We start from the raw sequence: 17,570 nt of genomic DNA, 5'->3' as shown, positions 1-17,570 counted from the left end.
CTTGGTGTTCCATAAGAACAGGCCGTATATACATTGAAATTCCCAATGTCACCGGCAAAATGAGCGCCGAAGCAAGTTATCATCACGGCTCGTGGCCTTGAAATTCATATTCTCAAAAAAAATTCGGAGGCTGTAAGTTGGGGGTATTCTTAACCGACAACGAGGTCCGACATCTCGATGACTGCTCCGAACAGCTGTGACCTGAAAGGACCCAATCCGGGTGCCTACGTCTAAGAATCGAGTCCAAAGAAGCATCTTTACATGAATAACCGGCTTTCCTCTGGCGACCCTGCAGGAAGTAGTGCGTCGGCCTTTCTCCACTCGGAGGGATTTTCTCGGTCCAGAGACTATTCGCTGCGGAAGGAAGCCTGTCGTGCGCTGCTATGCATGTCTATGAATGTGCGTCTGACAAATGGCGCAAGCAAACGGCCATCCACATCAGCCCATTCGCGCAGCAGCTCGCAGTAGCGGGGTTCTTCGAGAAAACTTGAAGGGGGAAGGGGGTCGTCGACTGGCAAGCTACAAGCGTACTAAACATCGCGGCAACATGGACTTCCTCGGGGAAGTGTTCAAGGTCGTATCCCGAGGCGCTCTCTCGCATGAAGGCTGCAAGATTTGCAGAGGTACATACTTACTTCCCCCTTTTCCTGCGGCTGGAAACAAACAGAACAGAATACCGACGTGACTTTTGACGTTTGACACCCTGAGCAGATCACATATCAAAGAGTGACAGTGCGTGATAGGGCCAGGACGGGGGGGCTTCTGGTACCCCGGAGGAGTCAACAGGGATCTAGGGTCTTTAAGCATCATCAGGAGCCCAGTCCGCCCCCACCTTTTGACAGCAATCTTTACTGCTCACTGCCTTGGTCCGCACATTCATCCTTACCAGAAAGACTCTCCTCTTTGGGGAGTTGAGAGATAAAGAGCGCGCGCGTAGCATAGTAGAGCGTCCAAGATAAATCTCGATGAACTTACAGCCAAGAGAAGACAAAGATGCCCGTACCCTTACCCACCGCCTTTTCGTGAAACCATACCCTTAGACAATATTCTTCTGCACTCAGCCGGGTAAGGACCCCAACAACCGACCGCTTGATAGGTTACACATCCAAGGGTCCACCAATCCCGTAGTTCTTCGCCGAAGTGACGTCGGTTGTGGCCCACTGGGAACGACGGACATCGGTGGCATGCCCCCCAAGAAGCTGACGAGAGAGACCAAGTCCCGACTCCCGGTCTCCTCCCCCTTTCCCCCCTCTCCGTCCAAGCTATCAAGTCACCCTGCAGAATTCTGATATGTGATATACCGAAGGGCTTCTGCTCTTCCTTTGCTGCCTGCGTCTCGATTCGTCATTTCCAGTACCGCGGAACGCGGCAAGGCGTCCGACGGGGTCTGGACCACATGGTATTGGTTGCACATCGGAAAACGTCAAATATTCTCCTTCGCCGAGAGTGGCATATATTGACTTCCTGTTGATCCTTTTTAGTCCTCAGTTGTCTTGAAACTACCACATTCGATTCAAGAACCAGCATCACTGGTATTTAGCCAAAACTCGCTGATTTCTTCTTTCCATTCCCAACACGTTTGTTGTGTTGCTTTGTTACCTCGTCAGAGAATCTCCTCTGAGCCTCTTCTCAGCGAATCCGATGCCTTGAAGCTCTATCTCGGAGTGCCTTTTCCGCCTAGGCTTCCTGCTGTTATTAGACAGCCCGCGACCTCAGAGTCCGAAGCAGAGTACACGAGAAGGCAAGAGAGCAATTCATCGATATAACCGACTCTAGAGTCACGGTGTGAGACAACAACTGTCTGAGAGAGTCAAGTCATCTCGAATACACATCTTCCAGTTTGTATAAAAATTCCTCTGAGCTCAAGATTGCGGGCATAGAAGTAAATAAATATGCTGACGGGCAAAGGTAGCAAGGACCATCACCCACGAGAACGAGGGAACAAGTAGCAGGCCACAGAGTCGAGAGTCAAGATCGAGGAAGATGTGCACCCTGTATGATAAGCAGTGGGCCTGCGGTCATAAAGGCTTCCATAACATCGTTTATTGCGAGAACGTAGGCAAGGGCTGTAAAGGGCCGAGTGCCAAACACGAGACTCTTGTTGAGACCAGTGTTTGTAGTGACTGCATCAGTCGAGCGGCTGACCCCAATCCTCAACAGCGCTGAAGAGTACTCTCCGAGCGATTGTTGATTCAGGCCACCATTAGAACCGAAATCGAATAAGGAGAAGAACAGTTGCACAGGGAGAGTAACTATAGCGGATGATGGTGATTCGTGGATATTGTTGACCGTAACTAGCAATTGTTGGCAACAAGGATAACGCCACGCCAAAGTAGCTCGTCACTATACGAAGCCTCGCTTGATCCGCCACCTAGGTAGTCCTCCGTCTTTCTCCCGTGTGAAGTTTGTCCATCATGCGAGACTCTGTATCCCCCTTGCCAGAATCATTACCAGCCGTCTGGCTTGACACAGTACCAGTAACCCTCGAAAATGTTGTTCATTGAGCATCCACGGAGGCCGCCAATGGCCTGGTTTAGGCCCTTGACATCGGCTTTGGTGATGTTGTTTTTGGAGGCGATGGAGTCGCACGTCTCACCGCCTGTAGCTTTGTAGAACTTGATGCATTTTGGCCACATTGGCTCGAGGTGAGGGCTTGGGGTGGCGATGGGGCTGGCTGGAATAGCAACGACTGAGGCCGAAACCAGGAGGACGGTGGCGATGCCCATGATGAACTTCATGGTGACCGTAGAGCGAGGATGGATTGATGGCTCGGGAGGTAAAGCGAATGAGAGGATGGAGTGTGTAATTCTCTTGGGAAGTATTAAGAAAATGAGGAGCGAGTATTTGTACAATCCGAAGAATTGATGTCTGAGGGATAGGTACCGATGCTCTCATTCACCACCGTGATACCAGCGACTCTGCCGCTCCTGATGCCCTTTGACCGAAGTTTGTATTGTCCGCGCTGGCCAACTATTGAACGCAGATACGATCATCAGAGCATGTGCACTTGCAGCAAACTTGATTGGGGCAGCATGGGCAGCATGAAATCAAACAAACTTATATGAGAGACAACTTCTCGACCGCCGTCGGGACGTCAGTCGGAAGGGAACGCAAGGGAGGAAAAGCAATTAAAAGATGTATTCAGAGAAGTTCTAGATGTCTATGCGCATTGTTAGCTCAACGGCGCCAACAGCGCTTGGGGCATTTTGTTTCGACCGTTCCACGTGGGTGCCGCCGCCACAAACGGTTCTACTACCGGTCTTCATTGCAATTGCGGCATAACCGTTGCGCCTGTATGTTCGAGGGAAGGTGAAGTATCTTGGCAGGGGCGGAACAGGGCCATGGATGCGACGGCGAAGGGGAGGAGCGGAGAGCAGTGTTCCTGACGTTTGAGAACTTCCGCGCCGGTCCCGCCCCGAGGAGCACGGCAAGTACCTGATGTCTGGATTTGGGGAATAGCGAATCACGATCCTGCTCCTATTCAGAAACGGGACAAAAACGTCAAAGGGGGGTACGGAAGGTGGTGGACAGTTTGACTGGACCGACGCCGATTCGGGAAAGATGTCTAGGGGATTTTTTTTGGGGGGGCACGGGGAGACCAAGCCAGAAGCAGCCGGACCCTAACGGAGCGGGAAGTCTATTCTGGGGCCGGCGCTCGGACCAGCTTGCAAGGCTGACAACGAGAGCGCGGTGTGGTGGGGCCGGATCGACACATGTCCAATGAATGACCCTTGTCCTGGAGCTCGGCGCCCATCGCACGACTCCCCTCCAGCAGCCTCGTTCATCATACGATTGTCAAGATGAAGTGGTCGATTTTTGATACGCTCAGCCAGTGTGCCCCGGCCACTGGCAAATTCGATGTCAGGCCATTCCTCCCGATCCTGCATCATTGTTTCCCGCCCAATTGCCAAACCTTTGCACACTTTTCTGCCGGAGTTATTTTTTTGCCTACTCGGCCGCCCTGGCCCGAGTCAATTCGAGTCAATCCCCCCCTCCCTCACGGAATCCGGCGCGGGTCCCTTTTCCTGTCTTTGAATATCAGCCGACTTTTGTCTTCGTCCTTCCGCTACAGAGCTTCAGCTGCCTCCTGCGAGTCGCGATCCCGGCCTGCTCTCCCACAAATTGCCGCCGTTTCTAACAGCACCACCACCACCACTATCAAATCACCTGAACCGCTCAACTTTTTTCTCCCGCCTCCGTAAACCTCCTGCAGCCTCCCACATGTCCCTTGTTGGATACGTAAGGTATGACCAGTCATTTTCGTCCTCGCCTCCACATATTCCTCTCCCCAATCCTCAACTCTTTTCTCATCCTTCCCCGTGTTTGATGGATCTTGTTATTGTCCGTCCCCGTGCTTCTCGTTTGCCTCCTACGAACTCACAGGCCTCCTCGCAAAGACCAAACAATTCTTTGAACGATTTGAACCTGTGCTGATCTTAATAAGCGAAATCTCCGCCTTGCCTGTTGTTGCGCGAGCGACACTCTCTTGACGGTACACGAACGCGAACGACCGTCTCTGCTCATCTACTGCGTCCTGCCCTGCCTCCCTTGCCAACGCCGACCCCGACGACTATTGCTCGCTGCTTGTCCCCATCGCCTTCGCTGCCATTGGACGACTACATCGCCTTGATTGGCTATACGAGGTCGTACGACTGACCATCTTGAGTCGCCAAACTCTTTCACCGACCAAGAAGCGTACGAGGTCCGGGTCTCAATTGCTTAAGGATTATTCGGCAAGCGATCGAGCCGCTGTACATCCACTCTACATTGCATATATCGATTTCTAGATCGACGACCGCCGACGTTTCGGGGGCCGAAATGCTGGCGTTGTGATGGACCCCAACTTTCTCAAAAACCTCGACTACTTTGCTGTCCCCAACAACCAAACAACAAACTCGGCCGAGCAGACTGCCGAGTCGTCCGCCACAGGTGCTGCTAGGAATGCGCCGGACAACTCCTTGTGGGAGTCCTTAGGTGGCGACCCTGCAAACTCTGAGTCGACGTCCAACGGCCCCTCGGGTTCGTTGCCTTCCTTTGCTCAGGCATCGCCTGCCAGCACGAACTTTGGGCTCGGCTCCATGCCAGCTCAAATGCAGTTCAACCATGGTGGTCAACAAAGAAATCCAGGCTTACCGAGCCGCGCTGCGCCGAATCAAGATCCCCGACGGCGAGATGGTCACGCACGGAAACGGACCAAAGTCGATTCTGAGGCTGCTGCATTGGAATCGGTTGACTACTGGATCCAATTCGACGATGATGAGGAACAAAAGCTTGGTGGAAGCTTTGAGATCGACTTTTCAAGGCGTAGCAACCCTACTCCGAATTACCGGCCTAGGTAAGATAGCTTGAGCTGGAGACTTGTCACTGAGCATTAAAGAAAAGCTAACGTACTGACATTTGCTAGGCCCGCTGCAAACCGCTTGAATCCCATGTCGACAACACCTGGCCTGGGTGCCGGATTATACACTAATCCTGTGTTCAAGCCAGAGGACTTCATGGATGACGCCGCGCTCGACAATGCCCTCTCTGACGATGAGGACTTTCTGGAATCAATGAATCTCGGTGACCAGCTTGGGAAGATTGATTCTCAGCCGCCTCAAGAGGTACCACCCAGGGAGGGCCTTTACTCAACGCCCTTGAGCTGGGAAAAGCCTGCACCTGGGCTAAGGATGAATCCCCTTTTTGGAATGGGGGGAATGGGTGCCATGGGTGCGCCTATGCTTGATCCCGAACAGCGACGCTTACTAGCAATAGCGCTCAACACGGGGCGATCTTCGACCAGTCTGGGGTCCGGCATGGGATTTGGTGTCGGAGCAGACCTTGGTCCAGAGTTTGCGAGCTTGGAGAACTTCGATGCTACTATGGCGTCAGGCAGTATGAACGATACGGCTAACGACCCCGAGCAAGCGGCTCCTCATAAGGGCAAGCAAAAGGAAAAAGCCCCCATTAAGGAGGAGCCTGGCACCCAAAGGCCGCAAGTGTCACGGAGCACAACCAATGCCACTGGCATATCTGAAAAGTCGAAGGATAAGGTGAAGGCTGGCGATCGAACGGCGCACAACGACATTGAGAGGAAGTACCGTACCAATCTCAAAGACAGAATTTCGGAGCTGCGCGACGCGGTGCCGTCCTTGAGGTCAATACCTGAGGAAGGAGGTGGTGAAGATGCTGAGGTTGACAGCCAATCGCAGCGCGGCCCTAAAGTTAGCAAGGTAAGCTGGAGTGGTTTCCCCTGTCTGGCAAACGCGGAACCTTTTTGCTTACACTCATCTGCAGGGCACCGTCCTCACGAAGGCGACTGAATATATACACTATCTAGAACGAAGGAACAAGGCCATTATGCGTGAGCACCAGGAACTCGCGAGGCGTCTGCAGGCCTTTGAGCAGCTCTTGAGCGCGCAGGCTCGGCAGCCCTTCCCCATGCCGAACTACAGCAGGACGCTGTTCGACCCAAGAGGTTTCTGTTAAAAGAATCTTCCCCCCTCTCATCACATGACGCATTACGATTGCGAACTGTACATATTACGTTTGTCATGGGCTGCGATTTGCCCCCAAAATATACGATTGTGGTCAATCTACGAGGAATGAGTAGGCATGTTAAGAATAATCACAGGTTGTCAGACCTGCAATGAAATGTTTTACTGCGTTCGGAATCAAATGGAGCTATTTGGGGAATGAAAAGATGGCTTTATTGACTACCAAAGCGGTTCGTATGGCGTCATCCCTGGTGATATGTCGGACAGGAAGCTTTTCAAGTTCGGATGAACTTCGGCGTGAATGAGACTAGGATCGAAGGTCGCGGTCCCCTAAAGCAAGGTGTATCAGCCAGAAGAGAAATACTGAGATTCCTCACTGTTTCCAGAGACAATCTCCGTAGCTACGATCACTGCGATGCCCAGATTGACGAGGAGGAACATCCTGAGTATCTTCTATCTTTACGTGTCCTTGATCGTTGTTAGCCACTCTTGAAGCCGCAATTTTACTCAAGTCAGTCAACACTAGTTATTCCATGCGAATGGTGAATATTCAACCGCCACCATATAAGTCGGCAACCTGCCACACATGTCACACTAACCACCTGCACCGAGATGATGATAATCTCACGTTCTTCTGAATCAGCCGACCAACATGGCCTTTGACTGAATCCTGCCTGTAAACTCGGTGAGTCGGTTCCGAGGTAACTAGGGCTAGTGCTATGACAAGGAGCAGGCTCCACCAGGTCTATGCTGGGAACGCGCCTTGACGAACTTTCCCTTTGACCTTCGCAGTTCCGGTGGGAAACAAGGGTTTTGATACCGTCCGGTGGAGAGAATGACGACAAGAGATGCCAGCCTAGTAAGCGACTATGCTGTAAGAATATGGGTAGCCCGTCTCTTGCGACTTTTCAGGTGGACGAAATAGGTCGTTGCTCAACCAGCAAAAGCGGAATAACTTCTCTTTGTGTAACGGCGCCATTCTATGGTGCCACTTTGGTATCGTTACTTTGTTGTTACAGCGATGGATACACGGAGGTTTACAGGGTTTCACAAATGTTGATACACCACACCACACAGCCCGTCCGCCCTGGACCCTGTCCCCTCTCTTCCCGCCCCCTTCTCTAGTCCCTCAGAGCCTCAATATCAGCAACCTCCTTGACGGCCTCCGTCGTAAGGATATACGGCGATGTCTCGTCCACGCATATACTATCCTCGATCCGCACGCCCATACCCCGGAAATGCTCCGGCCACCGGTCCGTGTCCGGAATGTAGATGCCCGGCTCGATCGTCACGCAGTGGCCCTTCCTCAGGGGCGTCCGCCGGCCGTAGCCGGGGACGTCGTGCACGTCCAGCCCGACGTAGTGCCCCACGTGATGGGGGAAGAGTACGTCGACGTCGCGGGACGTGACGCCCTCGAAGCCGAGCCTCTTTAGCTGCTCGAGCAGGCCCGCCGAGGTGTGCTCGTGGATCTCGTCCAGAGAAAGGTTGGCGTCCTCGCGGCAGAGCGCGACGCTGGACCGCTGGACCGTGAGGACGGCCTCGTAGAGGTCGCGCTGCGCGGGGGAGAATTTGCCGGACGCGGGCCAGGTGCGGGAGATGTCTGTGATGTAGGTGCCGTACTCGCCGCCCGCGTCGACGAGGAGCATTTCGTCTTGGGGAATCGTGTTGTTGTTGACAACGTAGTGGATGCAGAGGCCGTTGCGCCCGCCCGCGACGACGGGGACGTAGGCCGGGCCGTCGCAGCCGTCGGCGGTGAAGCGGTAGTCTAAAAAGGCGTGAAGGTCTTTTTCTCTGGTCCAGGATCGGCGCATGGCGTCCGTGATGACGCGGCCGGAGATTTGGCCCGCGCGGCGCATGTTTGCGATCTCGGCGGAGGACTTGATGGCGCGAAGCTGGTTGATGACGGGGTAGAGCGGGATCCGGACGGAGGGGAACCAGGACTTGTCCGAGTTCATGAGGCTGGCAACCAGTTTGCTGCTGCTGCCGTTGCTGGCCGAGTTCTGCTCGCTGCCCGGCTTCGGGATGTCGGTGTAGACTCTACTGGCACCCTTGAGGATCTCGGGGAGGCAGCGGTCGATACGGGCAATGTCGTCTGCCTTGTCGGCGTTGAAGATGTCGAGGGCGGCCTGGACGCCGTTGCGGGCGCCCATCCACTGCTCCGCGACGGGCTCCTTTGGCCTGGCAAAGAGGTGGAACTCGTAGTCGCCGTAGTCCTTACCCGTCTTGCGGATGACGGCGACCGAGTCGCCCTCGTTCCAGCCGGTGAGGTAGAGGAAGTTGGAGTCTTGGCGGTAGGGGAAGAAGACGGCGCCGGAGCGATATTTGAGGTCGGCGGCGGCGAGGACGGCGACGGCGTTGTCTGGGAGGCGCTCGGCGAGGCGGGCGCGGCGATCGTGATATTCCTGGGCTGTTATGCCTGGTGTGACTGGAGAGTGGTGTTAGTCTAAGGTATAGGTGGAGGATGTAAGATATCTTTGTTCTCATGGGCCATTCACATGAGATTCACTTGAAGTAGACAGGCACCCATGAGATTCAATTGTGTATGAGTGAGAATGGCGGGAGTTGACTCACTCTCTCCGGCCTTGAGAATGTGAGGGTGAGTCTCATGTACCGGCTGGCCGAACTGCAGATCGGCGGCAGAGACGTCGGAGAACGGCCGGAGCTGACGACCGGCGACGGCGGCGGAGGCGGAGGGTGATAGAGGCCGCCGCCATGGTGATGCCGGGCGTAACCTCGGGGCGGCACGGAGGGCGCGGCTCACCGGCCGTGAGACGTTCATGACCGGGTACCTTATTGTCACTTGGGATATGAGTGGTGGGTGTGAGGTGAGCGACAGTCAGACAAGGGGAGGTAGGTGGATGCGAAAGATGGACAGGCTCTACGGTTCGGATGAGGTCATGACCGGAGATGCTAACCACAAGGTACGAACGGATACGGCGCAGGAGAATTTGTGAAGGTGCTCGCTCGCTGCTGACTCGTCAATGGCGAGCGCAAGCGGACTTTACGTGAGAAAGTGAGACGGGGTAACCTAGATGACCCCCCTTTTAGGTATCGTGCCACAATGACGAGTGGATGAGAATTTGCAGTGAAAATGAGAGCTTGTGTATAAGTTATTTTTTATGTATTTAGTGAAGGCGTGCAGACTATGTTTTGCATCTGCATGCGAATTGTTATACATCCCATAGCTTATTCCGTCCAGCCACCCTGCCAATCCTTACGGACATAGTAGAATAGTACGAGGTGCTACCGTATCTGTCTACGAAGTCGATACTGCGTAGTGTTATGTCATAACTTTTCAAGGTTCTCTGGAACGTGAAAAGATACTTGACAAGATGCTAATGCCCGCCTGTCAACACATGGCTATCATGGTCACTGTCGAACACATTGCGTAGGTAAGATGCAGATGCACCGGGGAATGGACCCCAACATGGCCCCAGAAGCAGCAAGATTTTCTTATTGTTTTTCCACACTGGCAGCTCCATCCAATTTCCATCGTCTGCACGCCTGTCACCTTTATCCACCCGCAGACAGCCTGTCGCCTAGCACCCAGGAGCCTTGCCCGAGAGGTTGTTATTGTTGACGGGGGGTGGGCCATGGGTTCTCTTACCTAAGGTAGGTAAGGTGAGGTAGAGAGGTTCACTAAAGTTGGGGACCTTACCATACCTAGGTAGGGACCATACCCGGAATTATAGCGAGCTATGCCTGTACTACAGCGGCTGCATCCACTGTGGCCGCTGACTGGCAAGACGCGCTGGGCCAAGCAGATTTGGCCGGTTGCTGGAGAGAGACCTGGCCCGTGCGTGTTTTTGGGCGTGTCCAACTGGGATTAGCGCTGTTGTTCCCCTCCCAAACTCGTCAAGCGCGACTTGGGTCCTGCCATGGGTCCTTGGGTAAGCCTGGGGGGGGCCACGGTCTGGTAAGAGTGGACGACGGGGGGGGCCTCTCTTCCCGGTGTTCCCACCACACGCACGCACACACACACACAACACCAACCACTCTCTTGATTAAGAAAGCTCTTTCCTCTGCACATTCACCACACACCTCTCAGGTGCTGCTCTTTCACGACGACTCCGACGACGATACCCTCCCCTCCTCCTTTCTCTTCCGCTTGTGTGGTTTTTTGCAACTTCTACCAGGCTCAAACTCCGTCTTCAATGTCTTGGTGAACTTGTCGACACGGTCTCTGTTGGAACGCGTGAGCGACGTGTAGTAGCCTCCCACGTCGCGTGCTTGTCCACAGAGCAGCAAACCCCCCCCCGCCTCTCGCAGCCACCACAACCACCACCACCGCAGATACTCACGTTCTGTCTCCTCCTCTGTCTGATTTGCAGCGCCTCCTCCGAACCACTCAGACCCGACCGATAATTTTCAACAGCCTTCTCACATCAAACATATTGATTGGGCATTTTTATGGCAGCCATATCCCTATCACCGAATCCCATCCCTCCTTCGGCCATGTCAACCAGACGAACGCCTTTGTCTAGCAACCCCAATGTGGTCAATTCACCCTTGAGAGCCGCTTCTGCTCTGGCTCACGCCAAACAGAAGCGCTCTCATGCCAACATTCAACGGGAGGAGCTCTACGCCCAGCCACCCCGTTCAAGAAGCAGGTTGTCGAAAATGTCGGCTCGCGTCAGCTTCGGTCGCCCTCGAAGGTCACAAAGGCTTCCCAGCTTCCCCAGCGGGTCGGCCGCCCTATAACAAAGGAACGATCAACACACCATGACGACTCTAGTAACGTCGAGAGGATCCGTCAATGGCAGGCAGAATACCGTGGGAGGTTTCCCAAGATGGTCTTTTACTTTGATAGTGTTCCGGAAGACCAGAGGGCCAAGCTTGCCCGTCAAGCCCAGTCTCTTGGAGCCGTACGTGCAAAGCTTGCCAGCCATGATGTTGTTGGCTCTTATCCACTGACAACTTCTTGTATAGAGAGACGAAAGGTTCTTCTCCAGTAGCATCACCCACATTGTGACCGCCCGACCGATACCTGCGCAGGAAGACGTGCAAGCTGCTGCACACGATACCGAACTCGAGGAGCAGCCTCAAACTATCAACCCTTCCCTTCTCGACCGGTCTACCGATGCACGGAGACGTCTTCTGCTAGAGACTACCTCGAGGCGAGCTCAGGCTCACGATGACAGAACCCGGAGGACGAGATCAACCCAGAGCAACGATGTTCTTCACAAGGCTCGAGACATGGGAAAGAAGATTTGGTCAGTGGAAAAGTTCCAGAGGATATTGCAGTTCCTGCTGGAGCCTGATCCGCATGTCGTCGCGGCATATGGCGCCAACCGCGATTCTGCGAGAAACGTGGGAACAAAGAAGGCTACGGAGGAGCCCGGTCTGCTGCAGCTGTTGCAGCATGAGCGCCTGAACGGTCCCTCGGATGCTGTCACGAGCCGGGAAATGATCAACTTCAAGGGGCCATATATCTACATCTACGACATCGACGAGAAGCAGAAGCCCATCATGGTGCGGGAGTATCCCAAGGTCAATAACAAGTACCACGGCGAATGGCCGCAGTTCAGGACTGTTACCGAGGGCCGGTGCCCATTTGTCGAAGAGCCGGAACCCGTCGAACGGCCCAGTCGGAAACCGTCAACGCAGCAAAAGGATCCAAAGGAACACAAGGAACATGTTGCCAAGCCTGCGGCCGAGGAGAGCCCGTCTCTCCAGCCTCCGGAAGTGCCTGCGCCAAAGGCAGCCGTTGGCAAGCGCTCGCTTTCTGAGATGCAAGAAGGCCAGAACAAGTTGCGGGCTGCCATGAAGCCCATGGATGTGTTCAATCCTCCCAAGGCTGTGGTATCAAACCCGATTGACTTCGGGCGGACTCAACATGCTTTCACTGGACGGACTGGCAATGGGCGTTTCTTGGCCGGCGAACCCGTCGCCTCTGGATTGCAGCCGTCAAATGTGACTTCGGCCATTCGGTCGAACATGATCTCGTCTACCTCTGGCATCAACGGAGCCAAGGCCGGTACGAGTAAGGAGGTGCATGGTTTGCAACGAAAGGTGTTGCAACGGGGTGCCCCGGTTCCCCAGGACGCCAGCTCTCGGCGGCTCACGGAGATGTCTCTGGAAGCGACGTCTACTAGATCTACTAGTGTTTCTCGAACCACCAGCAGGCGTATGGAGCTCATTGAGGAGGATGCCGAGAAGCAGAGCTCCAAGCTCTCAAGAACCAGCTCCAAGACCCAGGCTCCGCCGGCTAAGAGCAAGCGCGACCTGAAGCCGGGCTACTGTGAGAACTGCCAGGACAAATTTAAGGATTTTGACGAGGTATGTGGAGAGTGGGACTTGAATAATAATACTGTCACGCTAACAGCTCGAAGCACATTCTCACACGCAAGCATCGCAAGTTTGCTGAAAACACTGACAACTGGGCCGAGCTGGACGACCTTCTCAGCCAACTGGGCCGGGTTCCCAGATACCGATCTAAACACTCACGCGACGACGAATACACGGACGACTCCTTGTAGACAAGGCCAGCCCACGGACTCCTCGTCATGTCGCTCTACACCTTAACACTGACTCTGCCCTGCTTCCCAATGTTCTTCTCGATCCCCCACTTGCCGTTGCAATGCGCGGCGCATTATCATCAAAAAGCTACGGATACGTTCCACTGTCGTGGAACCAATGATACCAGTAGACTGTCCAACATGAAACCATGTTTGGTTTCCGGTCATGTTTATTTTCTCTTCACTTCGTCTTTCACTAATAGGTCGGCTCGCATTGATATCATTGCATGCACAGTGGCGTTTGGCATGGATTATCTTATACCACGACGGCTCAATTTTCCATTTTCTTTTTTGGCGCGGGCAGGGTGGCCGCATTTTGTCGGCCATCAGCATCATCATTATCACCAAAGGCCGTACATGCGATAGGCGGAGAAACCAGGACGGCGCGTCTTAATGAACCACGGTGTAGATATCCACATTGAACAGTCTATGCTTGTGTATATTGTACGTTGAACACGAAAAGAAAACTGCATGGTTTGGGAAAGTAGGATGCTGCGGGTGTTGTGAAGCAGCCCGAGTGTTTGTGTTATTCAGAACAAGGCGTTGAGGATAATTCAAGCATTTCATATACCCCCCCGTATCCTAGATGAATGTCGTCGTGAATTCCAGGCTTCGATTATGTCACCGCCTCAGTTTGGAGACGAGATCTCAGTGTCAGATCCTTCGAGCATGTAACGAACTATTAAGTACATCAAATTTCCGGATTCCGGGGGTGCATTGACAGCCACGATCTCGACTTTAAGAAGCTATTGTGCATTCATTCTAGTCTCGTCATGAGAAAGGCGCCGGTCTGTCGAACCAGCCACACCAGCCGTCTTGCAAGCGGCCCGAGCTTGGTCTAGGTGAGGTAGGCAGGTAGGAACAACAAAGGATGACTTGTTACTTTCGAGCAAAGACGATTCCTGAAAGGTTATCGTGTCCGAAATGAGGTGGAGGAAAGAAGAATTCCATAGCAAATGGGGGGTTTGTCATGCGAATTAGGTTTCGACGATGCGCAAGCTACATAGCCTTTGAACCGGACGGCTCGTTTTCCCACGCGTTCGTTTCTCGGTTTGCACGTCAGGCAAAAAGCTTCTATGCATACCATCCCGTCCGCGCTTGCGTAGGTAGGTGTGTGCTGCGTATTCCGCGTGCCGCACCGCGCGCTGCACCGCGCTGCCCCACCATCCCACGGGCCCGCTCAGTGGAGATGACGATTTTGTCCAGCGGGGTCCTCTGTTGCAGGGTCCATAATACGCTTTCAGAAGAAGAAAAGTAACAACTAGTCTCTATGGCTCAGTCGGTAGAGCGTTGGTCTCATATCCATACGTATGACTCTAGAACAACTAGAGATATCCAAAGGTCGCAAGTTCGAGCCTTGCTAGGGACAGTTTCTTTTGCTTTTGGGGTGTTTGAGGTTGAATTTGTGTGAATTTCTTATTTTCTGATAGTTTGATGTGGTTTGTTTGGTTAGAAGGCTATATACATTCATTGTCTTTTTTTTTATTTTTACTCATTTGTATCTCGTCTTCTTGAAGCACACCCACCTCGTAAACTCTGACTAACAAATACACACCATACCATACTATACCATATCTGTGTTCTTTTGCAAAACGCATCATTCCAGAGCCAAGAAAAGATAAAAGTCTATGCGCAATCTTGGAATTAATCTTGACATGAGTATTCAATAGTCGAGTCGACGAGGAAGAAGAACGTAGTGGTCGAATGCTTGGGGGTAGCTCTATTTCAACTTGAGTTGAGATTAAGATGGCTCATTGCCACTTTCGAGTGCTGTATTATATTGAAATGTACGCATGAACTATCCGTAAACAACTGGCCACTCATTCCAGTGCTCAGGATTCAGTGTTAAGTCTTCAACAATATTCCATTTCTTTTTGTTTCAACGGAGCCGGGTTTAGCCAATGTCTATTGTATATATAAGCGTGACGAGCCAAAGCCCCCGCGAGACCTACTCCTCCCGCTTCCTCTTCAGTGTTTCTTGTTCTCGCTCATGTACCAGCGACGCTGACAGGTACTGGCCATCAACTAGGGGCTGGCTCGGCATGTTGCGAGCCCACGCTCCGCCGTCACTGATATATCTTTCAATCTCTCCGTCATCGTGAAAAAGACAGGGCAATATTTTCTGGATGACGGAACCCTGGCGGATGGCCTCGTAAATCTTTGAAACGCTGGTGCCAATAGTACTAGACTGTTCTTCTCTAAGGCCCTGGTGAAATTGGACTCCCAATTCCTGGCGCACGAGACTGTGAAGCGCTGCAGAGCCTCGTCCTAGTCCTTCAGGGTGCGTGTGTCTCGAGTCAGGGTTCTTGGACGGGTCGGCGACCCACACTTCCATGGTTTGCCAGAACTCGTCTCGGACAGCCAGGACTTCCATCAACGAGACGGAGCTAGATCCGTCGTGGGCTATCGTATCCACAATGTGGGAGGCGGCTTTCGAGGCAACGATGGAGCAGCGCTGGGTGTGGCTGTACTTGTTTGCTCCGTACCACCACACTCTGACCAGCTCGTCCAAACCAGTGGCCGTTGACGTTGTATCAGTGGTCTGACCGTTGCTCTTGGTGTCCTTATCTGCTACCAACAAGGAAGCCAAGTTCGTCATGGAAGGCGACAAGGACACAGAGGAGAGGAATTTCTCGTGATAGGCTCTCAAGTCAGCCGCCTGGCAGCACACCAGCAGGTGAGCGGCACACATGTGCGATAAGACATCGACGGCCTCCATGGTACGGCGGCCTGAGAGAAATGCGAGGGAGTTGATGCCCTGGTTGTGCATCTCGGCCGACTGGACGTGTGACGAGACGGGATGCGCGAGCGCAGCCAGCTCTGACATGTAGGCACTCATGTTGACGTCGATGCCCTTCATTGTATAGGACTGATCAGGGTCTCCAAAGACCAGGTTCGGGTCGAGGCCGTTGTTCGTGGCCGGGTTGATCAGCTCGGAGCACTGGGAGAAGAGCATTCGCCCGATCATCTGCAACGCCGTTCTGGTCTTGTCCATGGCAGAGGTGATGGCAGTCGCTTGGAAGTTGCCTCCCGAGTACACGTCACCTGCGGCAACATCGCCGCCAACGCCTATGTCGATGACTGGGTTGTCGGACGTTGAGTTGAGCTCGGTCCGGATTTGCCTATATGCCAGTTGAAGGTCCTCGAGGTACGGGCCCATCCACTGTGGCGCGGTTCGTGTCGAGTATCTGTCCTGCCATAGACCTTGGCCCGTCCGTTTCTTACCTTCCAGACCAGTCACATACTTGGAGGACTTGAGGAAGTTGCGAATATTGTTGGCCACTTCTTTCTGTCCGCCGTGAGGTCGAATTCTATGGATGAACTCATTAGTCCACTCGACGTTACCAAGTAGGCACTCGGATGTGAAAGCAGTAAGCCCTTGGGCGAGGACTGCGAGTTGGTTCGCTTCGTGAATTACCAATGTAGCCAATGCAGCAGAGGGTGCAGTCCCGTTGATCAGGCCCAAGCCCTCCTTTGGTTGCAGCTCAACAGGTTGTATGCCATGTTGTTTCAATGCATCGCGGGCAGACATGACTTTTCTGCTGGGGCCTGATCCAATGGTGACGGAAATGTTGGGATCCCCGGTCAGAGTCCCCGCGATGTAAGATAGGGGCATCAAGTCCCCGGATGCCGAAATGGTGCCTCGCAAAGGAATCAACGGCGTGATGTCGTGACGGAGAAGGCTGAGAAGGGTCTCGATAACCTCCAGTCTGACGGCACTATGGCCGCGGAGGTTTTGGTTCGCTCTGATCACGATGGCGGCTTTCACCCAAGCCGTGGGAATGACGTGAGACTGTCCGTCTTGATCAATCTGACTGTCGGTCATGTCAGAGGAGGCGATGATGGCGCTTTGAGTGTGTTGGAGCAGAGAAATTTGTAGTCGCTTGTGCTGTTCCGTCCGTGAGTCGGCGCTGCCGCCGAAGCCCGTGTTGACACCGTACACGACCCAGCCGTTCTCGACATGGTGGTCGAGGACATTGATACTCTGGCTTATTCGATCTCGAATTACTTGGTCATCCTTCACGCGAGGAACGAGTCCGTGACGCGCTACAGCAATGACGGCGGGAACATCGAGATACAAGCCATCTAAGGAAAAGACGAATGCCAAGCTTCCCAAGTTTTTGACATCGCGCGTTTGCTTGCGCACAAGCGTAGCATGTGTTGTTGCCATTTTAGTAGATTTGGACGACCCTGGGGGTGCGGTGAGATCAAGATCTTAAAGGGGGTTCGAAGTTCTGTAGGCAAGGTTAGAAATTGAGTTTTGCTTGGTTCAAGGAATGTTTGGGAAAAGAAACAATCCAAAGTGCACAAAATGTGCCTTATAAATATGCCCATGACCATGATGGCAAGCAACATCTCGTTTGTGATTGTGTGGCGTAGGAATAAGGAAGGTGAGGTGAATCAGAGAAGATTTCTTACGGTTGTGTCACGTTTGCATGCCTCTAAGGCATCAAGCAAGCTTAGAGAAGAAGTGAATTGCTATAAGTAGCCCGACTACGTGTTAGCTCTCCGCGGCAGAATGCGTGGTTGCGAATCACTCGTTGGCTCGAGTGTTGCTCACGGCATATTGTGCTCT

At 53.3% G+C, this 17,570-nt stretch overlaps 5 protein-coding genes and 1 non-coding gene across 6 annotated transcripts; 3 read left to right on the top strand and 3 right to left on the bottom strand.

Moving 5' to 3' along the window:
- Positions 1-2,447: 2,447 nt before the first annotated feature.
- Positions 2,448-2,738, bottom strand: N0V96_005438 (uncharacterized protein; the record flags this gene model as incomplete). The annotated part of the gene is made up of 1 exon (XM_053197509.1): positions 2,448-2,738. The coding sequence occupies one exon, from the start codon at positions 2,736-2,738 to the stop codon at positions 2,448-2,450; it is 291 nt and encodes a 96-aa protein (XP_053045049.1).
- Positions 2,739-4,832: 2,094 nt separating this feature from the next.
- On the top strand, positions 4,833-6,468 carry N0V96_005437 (uncharacterized protein; the record flags this gene model as incomplete). Its single annotated transcript, XM_053197510.1, has 3 exons — positions 4,833-5,335; positions 5,405-6,212; positions 6,277-6,468. 3 exons carry the CDS (start codon positions 4,833-4,835, stop codon positions 6,466-6,468), a joined length of 1,503 nt encoding a protein of 500 aa, XP_053045050.1.
- Positions 6,469-7,597: 1,129 nt separating this feature from the next.
- ICP55 (aminopeptidase) lies at positions 7,598-9,255 on the bottom strand (the record flags this gene model as incomplete). The annotated part of the gene is made up of 2 exons (XM_053197511.1): positions 7,598-8,901; positions 9,048-9,255. The coding sequence occupies 2 exons, from the start codon at positions 9,253-9,255 to the stop codon at positions 7,598-7,600; spliced, it is 1,512 nt and encodes a 503-aa protein (XP_053045051.1).
- Positions 9,256-11,266: 2,011 nt separating this feature from the next.
- Positions 11,267-12,955, top strand: DBF4 (Cdc7p-Dbf4p kinase complex regulatory subunit; the record flags this gene model as incomplete). Its single annotated transcript, XM_053197512.2, has 3 exons — positions 11,267-11,341; positions 11,406-12,755; positions 12,809-12,955. The coding sequence occupies 3 exons, from the start codon at positions 11,267-11,269 to the stop codon at positions 12,953-12,955; spliced, it is 1,572 nt and encodes a 523-aa protein (XP_053045052.2).
- A 1,303-nt stretch (positions 12,956-14,258) lies between these two features.
- Positions 14,259-14,363, top strand: N0V96_005434. Its single transcript has one exon. It is a non-coding gene; the product is annotated as a tRNA-Met (tRNA).
- Positions 14,364-14,942: 579 nt separating this feature from the next.
- N0V96_005433 (uncharacterized protein) lies at positions 14,943-17,165 on the bottom strand (the record flags this gene model as incomplete). Its single annotated transcript, XM_053197513.2, has 1 exon — positions 14,943-17,165. One exon carries the CDS (start codon positions 17,163-17,165, stop codon positions 14,943-14,945), a length of 2,223 nt encoding a protein of 740 aa, XP_053045053.1.
- Positions 17,166-17,570: the final 405 nt, after the last annotated feature.

Source organism: Colletotrichum fioriniae (genome assembly GCF_027942845.1).
Source record: "Colletotrichum fioriniae strain IMI 355084 chromosome Unknown scaffold_5, whole genome shotgun sequence".
Taxonomy (NCBI): domain Eukaryota; kingdom Fungi; phylum Ascomycota; class Sordariomycetes; order Glomerellales; family Glomerellaceae; genus Colletotrichum; species Colletotrichum fioriniae.
Note: the sequence above shows the minus strand (reverse complement) of the source record. Positions and strands in the feature narration are given on the sequence as shown.